A 19,042-nucleotide genomic window follows, 5' to 3' on the forward strand; every position below is an offset into this window, starting at 1 on the left:
TGTACTGTACTAGATTTAGAAAGCTTTTGATGGCATGACCCAAGAGTTGAAACTTTGCAGTGTTTTGAGGTTGCCAGACCTACCTCAGTTTGAAGACTACTTTGCTGGCTTTGGAACTCTAGTTTGACATTCTGGCAAACTAGACTTGCATTTCAGGCATGAGGTTTTGTGCTTTGATATATTGCTGCATGTGGGCTTTTAAAGGTTGTCATATGTTATTTAAGTCTTAAGATTGTTGTTAAGCTTTGAAATCTGTGGAATTATAGATAGCTAGCTGTCATTTCCAGACGTGGAAAGATTACTCTAGTTCATTGTTGTCAGTAGCTATTGTGTGCAGTCAGGATGTCCTGGGGAAAGAGTGTGCATGCTTTAAAGTTGATGTTAAGCACATCAGCATTCCAGTGGTAGTAAGCTACAAGAAAGCTATTTTTATTCCACTGGATTGCTAAGACTGTGGACAGCCCTTTTTTGAGAGAAGTGGTCATTCTGCAAAAATTGAGGCTGGTTATTCCCTTGGTAGTGACTGCTAAGAGCAATAGATTTCTCTGGTATTGAGGTGTAGAGCTTAGCAGGAAGGCAGAGCGAAACGGGCAGAGTTTCTTTAGGGAGAGCTTGTTAATGTCTCCTTAGCAAAGTGAAGGAAAGGCTTTCTCTGAAGACACTGCAGCTGATGAATCTAGGAGAGCTTCAGTGGTAAGTGCTCTGAATGTACAGACATTCTGTATTGGTTCCTTGCTGAAATAGGTTGCGGTTCATACCAGATGTCAAATGATTTTTTTTCCAGTCACTAGGGGCTGATAATCAATAGATCTCACAGCACCTGTTGGTGCCTAATCATTTGGAATGCAATGTTTAGACTTACAAGCAGCATAGTGTTTGGAAAGCTGAGGTTTTCAACTAATATCGATATAAACCAATAGAAAAATCCACTGTTGCTTGCAAAGCTTTTAAAAGATTAATGCCATTTGTGGAGCTTTACCAAGTCTCGTTTCAGAAGTACCAGAGGCACCAGAAACAATTTTTCTCTACATCTGCAAGTTGTTGTGACAGTAGCTATGATGTATAGAAATGTGAGAAAAATTTTGATCAGGCCTGTTGGCATACTCCATAAAAAGGAATGGATTCATCTGTGTTAATTCAGTGGTTAAAAACTTTTCCTTTCACAAAGGAAGTCTGATTGGGGAGCAGATGACTGACTACTTTCTTTGTTACCTATTAGTGTTTAGGCACTTGGCAGAAAGTTTTTTAGTACTTTTAAAGTCTATTTCTTCAATTTGCTAAGCAAACAGGTATAGAATGGGCAACATTTGAATGGATTTAGCTTTTGCTATTTTCTGAAGCAGAACATTATTTCCATGTCTGTACTTGAAGTGTAAAGATCCCTGAAGTAACATTGTCTCAGATCTTGCCAAAGTGGAGTGTGGGAATGAGCTGTGTGTCTCTCATTGTAGTGTCTGAAGCAGATGCCAGTGTCACGTGGGCATCTAGAGAATTAAAAATATTACCTTGTTTGAAAACATCCAAACTTTCAGAAAATAGTGGTGTGAAAGTCACTTCTCACAGTGTAGAATTGAGAATACTTCCATTCAGAGAGCTCAGCTGCAGCTCAAAGGAGCGTTTGTGACTTCTTTACAGAAGATTTCCCAGTTGTGTGTGGTTTAAGAGTTAAGGTGGAAGCAGAAGTGGTTGTACTTTTTATCTTCTTTCTCAGCTCCATTCCTTTGTCCTCTAGTTGTTACTAGAAGCTCTGGATGGATCGTTCTTCTTGTCTCATTATTTCAGTTAGTCATGGAAATGTGTTAAAGGCTCCATCATGATACACTAAATACTTGACCACCAGTGTTAAGCATCTAGCTTGTCAAGGAAAAGGGCCTCTGACCTACTTGGAAATAGCAACAGTTATGCTGAGTTTATTCCCCACGTTTAGCAGGCAAAGCTTTTGCCAGACCATGGAGCTAATGATTAAAGGGTTTTGCAATGGCTGCTACCTTTTGATAGCTTTGTTTGTCTAACCTCAAGCCAGAAATCCTGTGTTCTGGATGGAGACATGGGATTGCATACAGCTGGGCACCTAGGGGCGGGGAGGGGCACTTCCATAAACTACTGCTGTTGCTCTGGCGGGGGGACAGAACTCAAAGATCTCCAGAGGTCCATTCCAACTCCTAACGTCCTGTGATTTATTCTGAATTCTAATGTTTCTGCCCAGAAAAGAAATGGTTGTGAGCTGCTTTGCCGTATTGCTGCTGCTGTGTAATTTGATTATTGCTGATTAAATGACTATTATCCTCTTCCTCTTACCATACCATCATGTTCCCACATAAAGCTGCTTCTGTAGTAGGAAGATAAAGGAAGTGAAAAAGTAATCAGTGTCGTTATAGGAAGCATCTGGATTGTGTTTGTTCCTTTAGTGTCTGCCTTCTTAGTGATGTTCTTTTAAACTGGTTTGTGTGTTTGTGGTGTTTTGTTTGTTTTGTTTTTTTTTCCCCAGTGGTTTGGAAGAGTGTAATGTTGCTGTTCTGTGGGACATCTTGTGTAGTAAAATGTCTTTAGGTCTAGTAAATCTGCTTGCTTGACTTCACCTTTCACCATTTTGTTTTCGTTTCTCTTCTTGAGCGGTGAACTTCAAAGAAGTTAACAAAGAGAACAAGAGAGAACTCTTCAGTGAAGTATTTTCTTCTATTGAAACATTGGCATTCACCTTTGGAAACATGTAAGTTGGAATCTAGGAGGAGTGTTTAAAGAGCATGTTGGAACTCAATCAAACTAAGGTTAAACAATAGCATCAAGAACAGTTTTCTTTTGGATAAGTATTAGCTGATAAACTAATCTCAACCACATCCAGAACAGTTGTGCTGCTTTTTTTTTTTTTTTTTCCCTCTTGACCAGGGAAATGCTGGTGGAGTCTAAGATTACTTCTATAAATGGTTTGCAGAACTTTGAAAGCCTACTAGAAACACTGTCTGAATGTTAGTTCTTAATGTTCTGACGTTGCTTGGTGAGGTAAGGAAATGAAGTAACACAATCCTTTTTTCTTTTTTTTCTGGCAGTGTTTCAGACTTCCTTATGGGAGATGTAGACAATGGCTTGTCACTGGGGCTTCCTGTATCTCGCAGAAGTCAGGTAGGCTAAATGCGTGGAATGTTATCTTTTAAAGGTTTTCATTTCCACTGAAGCTGTGCATCATAGAGCTGGGCCACTTGGAGTCTGCTGAGTGTTTAAAAACAAAAAAAAAGACAAGAAAAAGGTTTTCCAAGTTTCAGATACTTGAAAGTGCCCTCAGTTCTAAAGGGCAGTGGTGATTCAAGGGCTAGCGTTCAGATGGGTACTTCATAGCCTGCTGTCATTGTACTTGAGAGGGCTTTTAATTGGTTACATAGAAAGGACTAAACACTTAAAAGTAAAATACTCAAGCGATTTGCATACTGAAGCAGTTAGAACAGACCTGTTAGACCTAGAAGCAAAAAGTTTAATGACCTCTCTTACGGCTTTGGAAGATCAATGTCATCACACAATAACCTTTTCTTCTTCCAGAGCCCAGTTTGTGCTGTAGCTATTTCAAAAGCCGTTCACTTAGAGCACTGAAATAGTGCTGTCAACATCCTGTAGGCAGTCAAAGGAAAACAGGAGCATTTTAAGCTCCCCTTTTAAACACTTGGCAGGTGAGATGAAAAATGCGCACTACCAAATTCTGAGTTTTGTGCACACAGGAGCAAGTTTTCCAGTAAAATCAAATTCAAAGTTGTTTGCAACTTTGCAAATGTTGCAAAAATGCAGCTGGTGATTGGTGTGTATGATATGGTAAGGTGTAAAAAAGTGCAAAGTTTTAGGCTGTGGAGTTTTTTTAAGGCTTTGTTGACATGTGCTTGAAGCTTAGCATTTCTGCACAGAGGCTTGATCATAGCAATGAAGTGCAGCTACAGCTGAGAAGTAGTCTTTTTAACCTTTCAGTGTTTTACAGATGGATGGTTACACAAGTTCCACTTAGGTAGCTGCTACAAAACTCATCTTTGCGAATAATGTGGAAGGGAAGGAGACTGTTCGGAAAGCTGGTTCCAGCAGACTTAGAATTAGGTTGCTGATGAAATAAAACAGAAGATAGCATCTCATGTAACTCATGAGATGACCTGAACAAGTACTATTTGGGCAAATTAGTTCAGGAGCCAGAAGTAAGGTGCTGAATTTACCAGCCTTCTAATTTGGTAATGGCTTTGCAATGCCAGTGTGTTCCTGTGGAGCAAGGTGGTCCTTTATGTTGTATTGCAAAGTGAATGAATACTTGGCTAAAAAGATAATTTTCTCTGACCATGGGGATTGGGGAAAAGCAAGGGGAAAGTACAGTTCAGCAAAGAGAAGATGACATTCTGTTCTAGACGCTTCAGGTTACATTGAAAAGCCTGGTTTTTGGTAGTCATTTGCGTTTCCTAATGTGGAGTGGAACAATTACAAATTTTGTAGTATCAAGGTGTTGTGGAGGCAGGTAATTAATGTGGCCAAGTCAGGAATATATATAAAAATAGAATTATTTTATTTTCCTGAAACCCACTCCCAAAACTATATACAGAAATTAATTTAGTTTTAATGAGCAGATTCAGTTTGATTGAGAAGATCTTACAAGGATACCATAGATAAATTTGACAATTTTAGAAGTCAGGAGATGGAAAAGGCTGAGCTACTAAACACAGCATTCCCCGCTATTAATCAGGCTGAGCAGAAAGTTTACTCACTGGTGAGTTAGGGTGTCTGAGAGAAAGGGTGGTCCAGATGCTTGTCTTCTCGCTCTCTTTCAAAAGACATCTGAGGCTCGTTAAGGCCTATCAAGCCTGCATAAAGGAGGTGCTTATGGTGGGAAGCCTTCTAAAGCAGGGACGGTCCTGTCCTTCAGGAGCTTGTCCTTCACAGTGCCAGGGGACTCTCTGCAGGAACTATCCAGGCGGGGGAGAACTCTAGGGTGGGAACCCACAGATGGGAAGTACCCCAATATTTATACCTTTTCTAGACAAAGAGACGATTTACCACTTCCTAGGTGTGAAGACCACAGCCAATCACCAGCCCAATTCCAACGCGGGCATCTGAATGGGTCACCCCTCGTGCCTGAAGAACCCTTTGCTCTCTCCACCCCCCCCCCCCTTCATGCCTGCAGGGCGGGGCGGGGGAAACAGGGTTTTTGCGCCTTTCCTCTCCCATTCAAACCATGGAGGGAGAGGAATTTTGGGGTATACAGGACTCCAGGACACAAGGAGAAACCGATTCAACTTCTGTCTTATATTTAAGTGCATTTTCATTCAGGCAAATAAATACACATCTAACAGATGAAGCATTTCACTTTAATTTGCAGAGAGCAATTTGGAGGGCACCAGGAGCAAGTGAGTGCTAGGAGGAGTTAAATGCAAAATAGTTCATTAGCTGTATTAACTCTATTTGATGTGTACATTCAGTGGTTGAACATAGCAGCTAGCTGTATCTCAAAAAGGTTAGAGAATAACATTTTGGTAGAATTTAACATGTAAATGCTTTGAGGGTTAATTAAGGAAAGATATTTTAATTGTTTGATAAATTAGGGACCTTCCTAAGATGTTAAAAATTGCTTTAAGTGCTGGGGTGGCGAGCTCATCATGCTTCTCTTGACTACAGGGGAGTCTGCATTCTTTAGTTCAGAGATTCTGCTTGGAAGCTTAAGTTTAATGATGTGTGTACTCTCTCTTAGCAACTGTAATAGTTCTTAAGTCTTTGCATTAAAACCAGAAGTACAAGGTGGAAGAAAAGGTAATTTTTTAATTAAAACCAGAATAGCTTCAGAATATATTGAAAAAGACCAGACAGACATGTCTTGCCTTTTATCACGCAAACCATTTGAATAATGTTCAATGCTGTGGACATCTGAGAGCATGAAAAAGGAGAAAGATAAAATATTCAAAATGAGTGCAGGGATTTGCCTCTATCATGATTAAAGTTCTTAGGTAATGGGGGTCAAAAGGCAGAAGAGATTGGTTGGGCAACATTTATGGGCTGAGATTCAACAAGGCCAAATGCCAGGTCCTGCACATGGGTCACAACAACCTCAATCAGTGCTGCAGACTTGGGTCAATGTGACTGGAAGGCTGCCTGTAGTAAGGGACCTGGGGTTTGTAATGGACAAGCAGCTGAATATGAGCCAGCAGTGTGCCCAGGTGGGCAAGAAAGCCAAAGGCATCCTGGCTGGGATTAGAAATGCTGTGGCCAGCAGGAACAGGGAGGTGATTGTTCCCTCGGACTGAGCTCCAGTGAGGCCACACCTCGAGTGTTGTGTTAAGTATTGGGCACCTCATTACAAGAGATGTGGAGATGCTAGAGTCAGTGCAGAGGAGGGCAAGGAAGCTGTGAAGGGCCTGGGGAATAAATCTTGTGAAGAGCATCTGAAGGAGCTGGGTCTGCTTAGTTTGGAGAAAAGAAAGCTGAGGGCAGAGCTCATGGCTGTCTACAGGTACCCAAAAGGAGGTTGTGGACAGGTCTCTTTTCACAGGTCATTAGTGACAGAACAAGAGGGAATGGCCTCAAGCTGCGGCAGGGCAGTGTTAGACTGGACATTAGGAAGAATTTTTTCCCAGCAGGAGTGGACAGGCATTGGAATGTGCTGCCCAGGGAGGTGGTGGAGTCACCAAGCCTGGGGGTGTTTAAAGGCCATTTGGATGTGGTGCTTGGGGATATGGTATAGGGTGAACCTTGTAGAGTAGGGTTCTGGATTGGACTTGGTGACCCTGAAGGGCTTTTCCAACCGGAATGTTTCTGTGATTCTTGTGAAGCTGAGAAATGAAATTTCTCTCAAATTCAGGCTTTTTCAATTGTTGCTAGGCTCACTACAGTGATTAATTGGATGCTGGAGGGGGTAAGCTCTAGAGGTGAAGTTCTGATAATCAGTTGTAGGACATAAGTAAAAGTAGTCATCCAGGTGTTTGCTTTCAAAATGTACTATTATGTGTTTGCAGTGGGGCGGATGAAGGAGTGAGTGTTGATGAGCTGCCCTAACAGCATGCCTCAATTACTGGAAAGGAGTAGTCAGTTCTCAGATTTCAAGTTCTTCTGTTCTTATAGAATGGGAAATAATTGTTAGGACCAGAACTTCTGTCTCCTGAGTTAATATAAAGTATAGGGTTTTTTTTGCTCCTATTTGTTCTCCCCAAAAAACTATGCCACTTGAACATTAACTTGAAGTCAATAATACTTTAGAGTCAAATCAGAGCTAAATCTAGGAATGTTAACTGAATGCAACTTGATCTATGTCTAAATCAGATTATTATTTTTATTGCTTGGTTGGTAGATGGCTTTGGAACTAAGATGTTCTTTAGGCTGTAGTTTGATTGTGTTCAGTTTAACTGATCATTTATACGTTGCATGTTTGTGTATATGGAAAAGCTGCTTTTGCTGTGAAGCAAATAATGATTGAGGGATTTGTGTGTATAACTGGTGTCCTTTTGCATTTAAAAAGAGACAACCTTCAAGCTAAATAAAAAAAACAACCCCACAAACAACAACAAAAACCTCAAGTACAACAACACCCTGTTGCGGAGGGTTATTCTGCCTGTATGCCGGTTTTAGCGGAGGGGAGAAATTAATTGGGGCGAGATAATATTATATAAAAATATATATTTATTAAACTCAATATTCTGAACTCTCGACGCCCCCAACCACTGTATATTAATATTAATATTCGTTCTACACAGTTATGAAAACATTCTAGGATAAAATATCACAGTATCACCAAGGTTGGAAGAGACCTCACAGATCATCAAGTCCAACCCTTTGCCACAGTGCCCAAGGCTAGACCATGGCACCAAGTGCCACATCCAACCTTGCCTTGAACTGCCCCAGGGACGACGACTCCACCACCTCCCCAGGCAGCCCATTCCAGTGCCCAATGACTCTCTCAGTGAAGAACTTTCTCCTCACCTCGAGCCGAAATTTCCCCTGGCGCAGCCTGAGGCTGTGTCCTCTTGTTCTGGCGCTGGCCACCTGAGAGAAGAGAGCAACCTCCTCCTGGCCACAACCACCCTTCAGGTAGTTGTAGACAGCAATAAGGTCACCCCTGAGCCTCCTCTTCTCCAGGCTAAAATATGTACAGTGACTTACTACTTACTAGCAAACATTCAAACTATAAACAGAGAGAGGAGTTTTCCCCGCAGCAAATACCGTTTGGGGTCTATACACTATTTGCCCAGCAGAGCAGGCTGAGAACTGATTCTGCTCTGTGGCAGAGGCAACTTATATTACAGAGGTATTAAAGCAATTACAGCTCTTATTAATTATCAATCACCCTCCGGGGCTATGTCACAGCCTATGCCAGTGTCCAAACTTCAGGGGAGTTTTGCCCATGGACTTTGAGTCTGGAATCCTCCCGGCTTGAGGGGAAAGGATGAATCTTCCCAGTTTCTGGGGAAATGGTGATCTCTGACCTAGTTCTCCTGCCGAGGATGCAATCTCTGCCTTTGTGCTGCTGGCTTCTTCTGGATACTCTGTCCAGGGATATGTAGGCAGGCAGGATCTCAGGTGCAGAAGGAGAATATCGTGCTGTCTCTGGCACGGTTCTTCATGGCTAGCAGGCCACTTGTGTGCAGACAATCCAGAGTCTTCTTCCTGGTTATCTTAGAGGCAGTGGCACGCTTACCAGGCAATGATAGGCAGCGGGCATACAAGATGTGCGTAGCTACTGGGAGTTTGTGCTCCGTAGGTAAAGGTAGGCAATGAAGGATCTGGTCCTGATAACACCGTGGTGTGCAGATGTGCACAGCTGGCTGGAGACTATAAGCTCCACACATATATATATAGGCAGGCTTAAGTGAGCTTCTGCAACTAAGGTACACAGGCAGGGGAGCTGCAAGTGGGTCAGAGCATGGGGGTCTGAGCCTCTGAGCATCGGAGCTATGCAATGGAGTTCAAGCGTGGGGGTCTGAGCCATTCAGGGTCTGAGCTGCAAGTGGGGCTCCTAGTGCGAGCAGTGGCGTCTGAGCAGGGATCTGAGCCTGAGGGTCTGAGCACGTTGTTTACCTGTGCACCCCTGTTTATTGAATATGGGCCAAGATTAATGGCCTCTTTGGCCACTAGAGTGACCAATCAGGTTGGCAGTCAGCCAAACCTTACCATAATAGGCAAAAGCACTTGCCTGGACTTTCTCAAATATGGGGATCACATGGGCTTACCCCAGGGAGACACGAGCTGGGTGTGTGGGGGCTTACAGAAACTGTTTACAGCCAGGGGTCCTGGCAGAAAAACATGTCCAGGCAGGGCGAGGCATAAATAAGCCTCTTTTCGGGCCTACAGGCCCTCCAAGACACACCCCCCAAAAAAAAACAGCAACCCACCAAACAAAACCCTCCCACTGAACAAAAAACTATTTGCATCGTTGTTACTGTGCTCCACTTTAGTTTTAAGTCTGAAAATACAACAACAGCAGAGTCTGAAATGGAAAGAAGCTGTTCTTGTAAAGCTGACGGCTGCTTTGCAGATATTTCTGAGTCCTTACCTTCTTCCTGCTTACTGCTTCAGAGTTTTCAAGAGTAGTTTGTTAATTGGAAATGGTGTAGGATTGTTTTATCTTTGTGTTTTAAGAGGGGATGGTGGTTACCAGGTAAAATTCTTATTAATTTAAATTCATTCAGCACCCTGGCTTACAGTATGGTCCTAAAAATAGTTTGATTTGTACAATTAGAAGGGTAGCAAAATGCAGCATGGGGACAAAACTAGAGATCAAATCTTGTGGTAAATGCTTTTTGTTATTGGATTATATTTATTCAGGTTATACAGATGGTTAGCAAGTGTTATTGGTCAGCCCTTGTGCCTATGGTACTCCCCTGTGAGTAATGTAGAAGTCATCACTTTTGGGGAAGCAACACGGAATTTTAGTGGCTTGTCACATGCACAAGGCACTCTTCTACATAATGTCTGTGTGCATGTTTTTTAAAAGATGAGTAGGAATCTAAGAAAAATTGTTTAGCAAATCAGGTCCCTATTCAACTTCTTCGTGACAGCGTTCCAAGGTTGTTGACTCGAAGATATATATATAACATTACTTTGCTGTGGATTACATCTCCGTTGACAGTTGAGTGAGCCTTAAATGAGAGGGAGCCGCAAAGGAGTTTATTGCTCTATCTGCAAAAGAAGAAAGGCACAGATGATGCCATTTATTTTGTTAGTCTGTCAGTTCCAGTGAGAGCTTTTCTTTGCTAACTTAATGCTTTGTTTTTCTTATGCTAGTCTTTTGAAAATCTCTCTGTGGAGTCTGGGGGTTCACTGCATGAAAGGGATTATATTCAAGGTAGGCAATTAATTTACTGTTAATGAACACTGTTCTCTGTCTTTTTAGAAGATGCAAATAATGTTTATAAATAAGGTCTCTGTCCCTTTAACACCTGTGCCGCAATTTAAAATGTCACTGTGAAAAAAGAATTGATATTGCCAGGTTGGAGGCATCAGCTGATTGGTGTTTTGTTGGGTCACTTCCTTTCAGAAAATTGTGCTGACCATATGACTTCCAGATAAAATACTGTGACCCTTTGATTTTTTTTCTAAACCCTCTGTCACTCCTTTTTAGAATCAACTGGCATTAAAGACCAGCTCCAGATCAGAGCTGCTTAAGCGTTCACAGATGGCTAATATTGGCTTTGCTCTCGGTGTGTAGTCACATCTACAGTTAACTTGTTTGTGTTCCATGCTTTCTTTTCAGGCCATCTTCAAGCAGAGGAGGTCGATAGCATGCTCCTAAGAAATGACAGTGGAATCGAATCGGCTCTGTCCTATGCTAAAGCATGGTCAAAATATACCAAGGACATAGTTGCTTGGGTAGATAAAAAGCTTAGCTTGGGTGAGTGGCTTTTTCTGGCATTTAATCAGCTTTGTCATGAAGAAATGAAATCCTCTGTCAGGCCTCTGTACTGCAGACTGTCAGTAATGTGATTTCTAAATTAGTAGCTGTTCAATTGCAGTGAACGGAACTATATTAATGACCTGTAGCAAAGTGAAGGTGGCCCTGTCTAGAGCCTGTCTGTCAGAGGAGGAATGTAAAAGGCATATAGTATGTGGTACAATTATCAGTGTAAACTGTAACTGAATTTTATTTTTACAGAAGTGGAGTGTGCTAAAAACTTAGCCAAAATGGCTGAAACTGCTAAAGCTATTGTCGGACACCAGGTGAGTGCACCTAAGGGACTTTAGTATCAAATCTGAAATACTTCTGGGCAGGGCTTCCAATATACCACACCAACATGGTGATGTTGAGGAATGAATTTTTAAGTTGATGCAGAATGTATTTGTACTTTAAATCCCTGCTTAAGAGATCTGCTGTACTTTGTCTTCCCATCTCCCAGGGAAATGTAGATAAATAATTGTTTGTTTGTTGGAATTGCAGAATGGCTTTCTAGTTTACACAATATACTTTTGTCTAAGGCTTTATGATTTGAACTTGTAGACTTCTCTTTCAGAGCACTTCCCTAGTAAAGTGAAAAGGAGATGAGAAATCGGTAATTTTCTCCATTTGCACTTAGTTCTGACTTCCATGCACATTTCAGAATCTTACTGGATTTAGTTTCACCTGTGTCTGTTCTGCAGACACCTAGAATGTCAGTATCCCTCTGCCTTCCCTAGAACCTGAAAGTTTTGTTCTGTGTGATTTTAGGATTATATGCCATTCCAATCCATATTCATTACGGCTTTTCAAAATGATATTGAGAGCAATCACCTTTGGCAGCAAACAGCTTCTGCTCTCCAGTCTAACAAATTTGTGCAGGTAAGCTTAAACGAAAAGGGCAAGGTAATGTAGGATTTTTATAAGTTTTGGGACAACACAGATTATTCAAAAGAACTTGCAGCCCACAAGCCTTTTATGTACTCCTTTATTGTTTCACATCTAGCCTCTTCTTGGAAGGAAAAATGAGTTGGATAAACAGAGGAAAGATATCAAGGAGCTTTGGCAGCGAGAGCAGAAAAAAATGGTTGGTGTTTCTTTCATGTCTCAAGGTGTTCAATCGAAAATTCCTCAAAAGGATGAAACTTTCAAACTAGGCTGCTTTGGCCTTAAATTCACATGTAAAATGTATAGAGCTTACTGGATGTAGTGTGCAACTGTGCATGTCATGACATACTGTTGTGATAGGTTTTCTGTGACTGTACTTTGGACTGCAGTCTACAGACCTGTCCATAACAGGTCTTTCAACATCACATTAATTGAAAGATAAAAATAGTTAATTATTTTGCGGCATTCTGCAGCAAGAGCTGGAAGCTGCGCTGAGAAAAGCGAAGTTGCTATATACACAGCGTCAAGATGAGTATGAAAAGGCAAAATCCTGCACCGCTCGTGCTGAGGAGGAACATCTTGGCTCAAGTGGAAGCTTTGTGAAAGACTTCAGCAAGCAACTGGAAAAAAAACGGAGGCTAGAAGAGGAAGCTCTTCAAAAAGTAAGAGGTTTTGTTCCTTGTTTTTAAAACTAAAGCTGCACTGTGCTTATGTTTTCCCAACGGGAGCATCTGAGCAAGTGTTCCGTTCATAGTTAATCATGCTATGCTATCTCAGGCTTTTCTTCTAAGCTGTACTCTCCAGTTACAAGCATCTTGTGTGGTTTCTTTCTTGTTTCTAATATTAAGGCTTGTAGTCTGTCAGTGCCTTATACTTGTGTTTTCTCTAGGCTGAAGAGGCCAATGAACACTACAAAGCAAGCATGGCAGAGGTTGAAGAAAAAAGAAATTATTTGGAAAGCTTTAAAAGTGATGTCTTAACACAGCTTCGGAAGCTTATTTACCAGTGTGATGATACTCTGAAAGCTGTAAGCATGCGTCGTGAATGACATTTGGCACAGATCTGTAAATGTTGTTAAGACTAACAGCAAGTCCTGTCTGTAGCATTAACTGCTTAAACCAGAAAGTTTTCAAAGGATGGAAGTCCAGCCAATAGAAAAAGAAGGAAAACTTGTAATGTTTGTGGTGTTCTTTTTCTGTTTGGAGCTTTTTCACAAATTGAGGAGAGAGGATGTTGTACATCTTGAGTGGATTTGTTATTGTGCAAGAACCCTGACTACACCATTCTGCTGAAGTCTTTCTAAGAATATTGATGCAAGTACTATTACTGAAGAGCACAGTTCTCACTCCTGTTATCTCCTTCAGGTCATTAGCAAAGAGGTTTGGCTCCAGCAGAGAATGGATGTGAATGTGTGCAGTGTGGAGCCTGCTGATTTGAATGGCAGTCTGGATTACTGCACTATTTGTTGTGAATGATGTATTGACACATGTGAATAAGCAGAACGTTGTCAGAACTGTCTATCTGCACACAGACTTTAAGAAAATCTTTGAGTGTGTGGTGCCCGTAAATGTGCCCATAGATACTTTTTTTTTGACAGAACAGATTATTTCATGCTGAAGTGAGAGGTGGAGAAGGAAAATAGAACAATAAACCCCAAACCACACACTCCCTCCTCATGCAACCCAAAAAACAACCCATAGGGCCAAGACTGGTAGAGTGCTCAGACAAACTCGCCAGTTCAAGTATCACTTGAACTGTAAAGTACTTTGCAGCCGCAAGGCTGAAGCAGCAGCCAGGCACTGTCCCCTTCCCTGGTCTCTGTCTTGTGACAAAATATTGTAGAAATTTTAGAATGTTTTCTTTGTTAAATTACCTGTTGGGACAAAGATTTTTTTCTCAAGATTATATGGAGCTCATGTGAGCTTTAACTCCAGTTACTTCATCGTTGTAGTGGTGACTACAGTTTACTCCAAAGCATGGTAAAGCCTTTTTGGTAGCATGATTGTGATTATCATGGTTAACCCAAAGTGGGAAGTCACTGGAACTGCCTCTGCTACCTGTGAGACTCGATCGTACAGAGAGGAGAGGACTACCAGTATATTCATTACAGATGAAGCTTTTGCAGTTGACTTTCAGGAGTCTTGCCCAAACTCCATTCTCACAGATGTTGCTTCTGTTTTCTATAACTGTTCTTGGCTTTTTTTCTTTGAAACAGTTTTTTGTTGGGGGTATTAATTTGGGTTGTGGAAAGTACAAATGAAATATCGAGTAAATGACCTACAAATAATGACATTTTTTTCCCTTTCCATCAGGCAACAGTTAATCTGTTTCGGCTGCAGCATGCTCAGGTTGTATGTCTTCCTGTTAATTGCCAGTCCCTCTGTGAGAGTGCCAAACTCTATGACCCCGGCCAGCAGTATTCAGAATTTGTGAGAAGTTTGCCAAAGGAAGATGTTCCCATTGAATCTGGTTCTTTTGAGACCCCCTGTTCCCATGTTGATGGGTGAGTCCCAAACTATAGATTTTTGTTTGCTTGATTTAGAATTTAATCTTAGGCAAACATCTCTAACAGTAAACCAGGGTTTCTGAAGGAACTACATCTCAGTCTTTCACCATTCTCTGTTTCTTTTGACTCCATGTTTTGGTCGATTGTATGTAATGTTGACATCAGAACCTGACTTTAAACCCTGAGGCAACACATCCTCTTGCTTTGTAGGAAGCCTTGCTGCAGCATTGACCACTGCTGGGCAAGGACTGTCTCCTGGCTGTTTCCATGCAGACACTGGGTAGTATGGAAACTGAATCTTGCCTTCTGTGATGTGGTGTGGAGCAGTACTTGATCATCACTTTAGAAAGCCCAAGGAGGTCACTTTCCTCTCCTGCAGACCTTGCTGCTACAATATTTTTCTTTGTAGTGTTTACCTCTCACAGCTTTTTTTGGCAGAAAGTCTTTCTTGTGATATACGACTTAGAAAAGGTCCCTATGTTACGATGGCCTCTTTGTTTGTTTTTTCCCAACCCATGTAGAAATGGCAGATTTGACTGTTTTGTTTTTAGCTGAAGTGGAAGTAAAGTCAGTATGCCAAATGCGTCTCCACCTTTAACTTGTGAAGTGGTTGTCTGGGCACTACAGCTGCAGCATATCCATTCCAATCCCCCACAGAGTTTCACAACTCTGCAGGAAAGTGCTGTTGTCATTCTTTGTCATCTTTCAAAAGGAAACTAAATACAAAACCCCTTGCCTTGAGTCAGACTTCTACCAATAAAAGCCAGGAAATTCAGAGTTAAAGCTCAGATTCTGAGTTGTTCTCTATAAATTTCCTGCCTTTTAAGACTGATTTTTAGGCCTTACTCACAAATTTTTACTTACAGGGATTTAACCATGTGGCTCCTTGAGAAACTGAGCGGTGACCTTTCCAACTCTTCATGTTCTCTCCCAGCTATGCTGCTGGAGAATTACAGGAGTGTTTTTTTTTCCTCCTCTCTCCTTTGCACCTTTTGTTTAGTTTGGGATGATCTTGTGATCACTTCTGTTGTTTCTGACTTCATCTATGTAAAGCACAGTAGCCTAGACAGATGCAAATGTTAATGTTTCTAAGTCCCTATCTCCTTAGCTGGGCAGGTAGTTTATAGAAAAGCCTCCTGACCTTTCTGTCCACAGGGTGCCTCAGCATTTTACATCAATTGCTGTGAAGAATTTTCTGTCTTTGATAGCAGGTTTTCACAGTGGACAGACTGTAGGCTCTTTGGCAGCTTTAACATCTTCCATGCTTTTTAAAAAGCATGACATTTTGTTGCCTATGTGTTGAATAGTCTTGATTGCTGGGCAGAGAGTTGGTGGAAGCATAAAAGTAGAATGCTGAATTCTTCTGATCTTTAGATTAACAACCGATCTCTTTTTTTCTGAAGTCTGTTCTCTACAACTCCCTGAAGGGAGGTTGGAGCGAGGAAGGGACAGCCTTTGCTCCTTAGTGGCAAGGGACAAGAGCAGAGGAAATGGTTCCAAGCTGTCCCAGGGGAAGTTCAGACTGGATGCTAGAAAATATTTCTTCCCAGAGAGGGTTTTCAGCCCCTGGAATGGTCTGCCCAGGGCAGTGCTGCAGTCCTTGTCCCTGGAGGTGTTTAAGCAGTCTATGGAGCTGGTGCTTAGAGACATGGTTTGGTGTTGACCCTGCAGTGCTGGGTGGAAGGTTGGACTGGATGAGCTCATCCAACTGGATGTGTTCTGTGAGTCTGTAACACCTTGCTGATATGTCAAAAAGCTGATTTTCAGTGGGACAGGGAAACACTGGGAAATTGCACATGTTTAATTACAGATGAATGGCCATCTTCCTTTTCATTATTATTATTGGTTTATAATTTGAGCTTTAATAATTACATGTTGAATGCATATGTTCATGACCAACAATCACACAAAGTATCTCTAATGCCCAGAGATTAAAAAAATAAAAATAAATGAAGAGCTGTGTCTTTTTATCTTGTTCATTCTCAATTTAACTTTATTCTTTCTGAAGGGTTTTTAATAGGGAATTAGCCAACAGTGTCCATACATCACATGGGAACTTATCACAGTATTCAGCAGATTTTCCTGCTCAGATGTTAGATGATGTGGGAAATCCATTTTATCATCGCTTGCAAAACACTGGAGAAAAGAACTCTTCCAGGAGCAATGGCATCCAAGGTAATTGCTCTGCATTTCACCTGGAGTTCAGTTTCAAAACAAAACTAGCAGGGGAAAACTAAAAAAAATTAGATACTTGCTGTCTCTGTCAGGAATGCAGCAGCGGAGATATTGAGACATGTATTTGTAAGTCACAGCCTATGGAACCAGGTCAGTGCTTGATGGTAATGCATATTGATAAGCTGCCGATATGCATTCCTGCATTCTTTGACAAAGTGGATGAGACACAGTTCAAACAGCAAGTCCTGTCTAGTTCAGTGTACTAAACCACTTCATTTCAGCAGATAAAAATCTATTTGTTTAAAATACTGTTTTGATTCCAGGTCTTTGGCAAAGGCGTGACTGTCCAGGCTCTGAAGTTCAGTTTCTTGCATCTCGAAGCTGTGTGCTATGATTTTTGTTTTACCTTCTTTTGCTATGCTGTATGTTTGTGTAACTTCTGCAATATTCTCCTGTTCTGAATACAATCTTAGTCTTTAAATAGAATGTACTGTTGTCCTTGACCTTTGGAATTTGTGGATTTTCCTGTCCAAAGTGCCACGAGGGCCACCACCCTTTAGATCATGGTCAGTTGGCAACCAGAGTGGAGGAATGTGCAGCGACTCTGAAAGTGCAGGAGGAAGCAGCGAGTCAAGATCCATGGATTCTCCATCTGCTAGCCCAGGTACAGTGACTCTTAATGTTAAACTAATTTGAAGTCCTCTTTCAATTGTGACATAAGTAAGACATTATTGTTAGTTTAACAAGTGTTGGACAGAGCCTATAATGGCAGTATCCATCTGGGTGGAACTGATACTTACAGCTTCCTGAAAATCTTTCTCATCTGCTAGGGGATTTTAAAAGACGACTTCCCCGAACACCTTCCACTGGTACTATGTCCTCTGCAGATGATCTTGATGAAAGAGAGCCACCATCTCCTTCAGACTGTGGTAATGTTGTTTCTATACCTGAAGTCCCCAAAAGACTTGTTTTGCTACAGAGCGAGGCTTTTCCGTGTGCTGTAGGAGGCTGTTCTTACCAGCAGCATTGCTTTGCAATGCAGTGCATATCCACTTGAGCCTGAGAAGTGAAAATTAAAGGTCAGGTCATTGTGATGAAGTTGTGCAGAATTGTCCTCCTAGACCCTTTGAAGATATTCTAACATCTTCACCCTCCTGAGTTAAAGTACTCATTAAATGTTCCCTTTGGACATTTACATTTAAAATTAGCCACATGGCACTGAAGTATGCAAGATCGCTTCTAAATTTGGAAGTGAAATGTGCGATTACAGAGAGTTGGTAATTGGCAAATCATGGGAAAAAAGGTGGACCCAAATGTTTAGGGTAATAACTGAGCTCTTACTGTTCTCAGTTTAGATAAGCAAGTTTGGTAATGTCTGTCCCAGACTGGAGCAGACATTTCTCGTTCTCAGGTTTGGGCTGTATGAAGGCAGTGCTGCCAGAAATACTGGAACCTGAATAACTGGAATGTCAGGCGTAGCTCCTTGGAATGTCTGCAGAGCTTACAAACTAGTTCTGAAATACCTGCAGCGCTTGTTTACTGAAGCATTTAGGGAATTTTTCCAGAGTCCTTACTTCCTAAATGTATACTTTACCTTCTAGGAATCAGCCTGTAGTTAACACTACTGTAGACTCATATTTAAATCATGGCAACATGGCAATGAATGCAAACTGTCACTTGGAGAGGAATTGTTTAATCAATACATGAGCTTTGAAGAAGCTTTCTGGGCAATTGACTGTATGTCTTAATTTTAAGTTTACCTGTAAAACAAAGGATAGCTTTTCTACCAGCTTTTCCACTGCTTGGAAAAAAGAATGGCCACAAAAAGAAGCAGCTGCTACTCTGTTTTGGAACACTCTGTAAAATATTTTGGTGTTTTCATAGGAGACAGAATCAGGGATTCTTTCTCTTCTGTAAGTGCCTGTGAATTCTTCCCTGCTGCCAAGTGTTTCAGAAATGCTACAGGCCGAGCCATGATGTCACCTTCCATCCTCTAGGACAGGGTTTTGAAATGCAGAGAAAGAAGCTTTTGTGGACAGCTGCCTGCCTACAGGGCAGCTGGAATTAAATGACCTTAATGTTCCTGTGCTTATTAATGCAGGACAAACTGGAAATGCTTCAAACCACTAAACTGATTGTTTTAATCCACTTTTATGTGAGCTATTGGACAGTTATTGTTTCTGTTAATGCAAACTGCTACAGTGGTTTGCCCCAGTGTGATTGAAATACTTTAGACTGCTTTGATAGTTGCTATTGTTCACAGAATTCTGGGTTCTGCAACATGCTTCTAAACAGAATTAATATCCTATCCTAGTAGATATTAGAATGACTGTAACAGAAATTCTTTTCAGGTTTAAATGATCTGACATCTGAAACTGCAAATTCTCCAGGACCTTTTAGAAATGCTAATATGTCCAAAGCTGCTCAAACACACAAACTACGGAAGCTGAGAGCTCCATCTAAATGCAGAGAGTGTGACAGCTTAGTGATGTTTCATGGAGCTGAGTGTGAGGAGGTAAGTTGAAAAATAGTTTAATTTACTACTTGGGATTGGTGCAAAGTCAGGAGTCTTGCAAACTCTGTTTTTCTGTATAAAAAGTACC

General features: G+C 41.3%; 1 protein-coding gene across 6 annotated transcripts in view; it reads left to right on the top strand.

The window, feature by feature from the left end:
* Positions 1–19,042, top strand: part of ARHGAP29 (Rho GTPase activating protein 29) — a 65,861-nt gene that overhangs the window by 39,264 nt on the left and 7,555 nt on the right. For 5 of the 6 annotated variants that reach the window (XM_064147311.1, XM_064147310.1, XM_064147314.1 and 2 more), the window contains 14 exons: positions 2,614–2,710; positions 3,048–3,120; positions 10,225–10,285; positions 10,694–10,831; positions 11,093–11,157; positions 11,642–11,752; positions 11,877–11,957; positions 12,232–12,420; positions 12,648–12,785; positions 14,071–14,261; positions 16,273–16,439; positions 16,975–17,103; positions 17,270–17,368; positions 18,791–18,954. In XM_064147311.1, the coding sequence (XP_064003381.1) occupies positions 2,614–2,710; positions 3,048–3,120; positions 10,225–10,285; positions 10,694–10,831; positions 11,093–11,157; positions 11,642–11,752; positions 11,877–11,957; positions 12,232–12,420; positions 12,648–12,785; positions 14,071–14,261; positions 16,273–16,439; positions 16,975–17,103; positions 17,270–17,368; positions 18,791–18,954 (1,703 nt within the window). The remainder of the gene's footprint in view (positions 1–2,613; positions 2,711–3,047; positions 3,121–10,224; positions 10,286–10,693; positions 10,832–11,092; positions 11,158–11,641; positions 11,753–11,876; positions 11,958–12,231; positions 12,421–12,647; positions 12,786–14,070; positions 14,262–16,272; positions 16,440–16,974; positions 17,104–17,269; positions 17,369–18,790; positions 18,955–19,042) is intronic. The other variant, XM_064147315.1, reaches the window with a different exon arrangement.

This window comes from Pogoniulus pusillus, chromosome 8 (genome assembly GCF_015220805.1).
Source record: "Pogoniulus pusillus isolate bPogPus1 chromosome 8, bPogPus1.pri, whole genome shotgun sequence".
NCBI lineage: Eukaryota > Metazoa > Chordata > Aves > Piciformes > Lybiidae > Pogoniulus > Pogoniulus pusillus.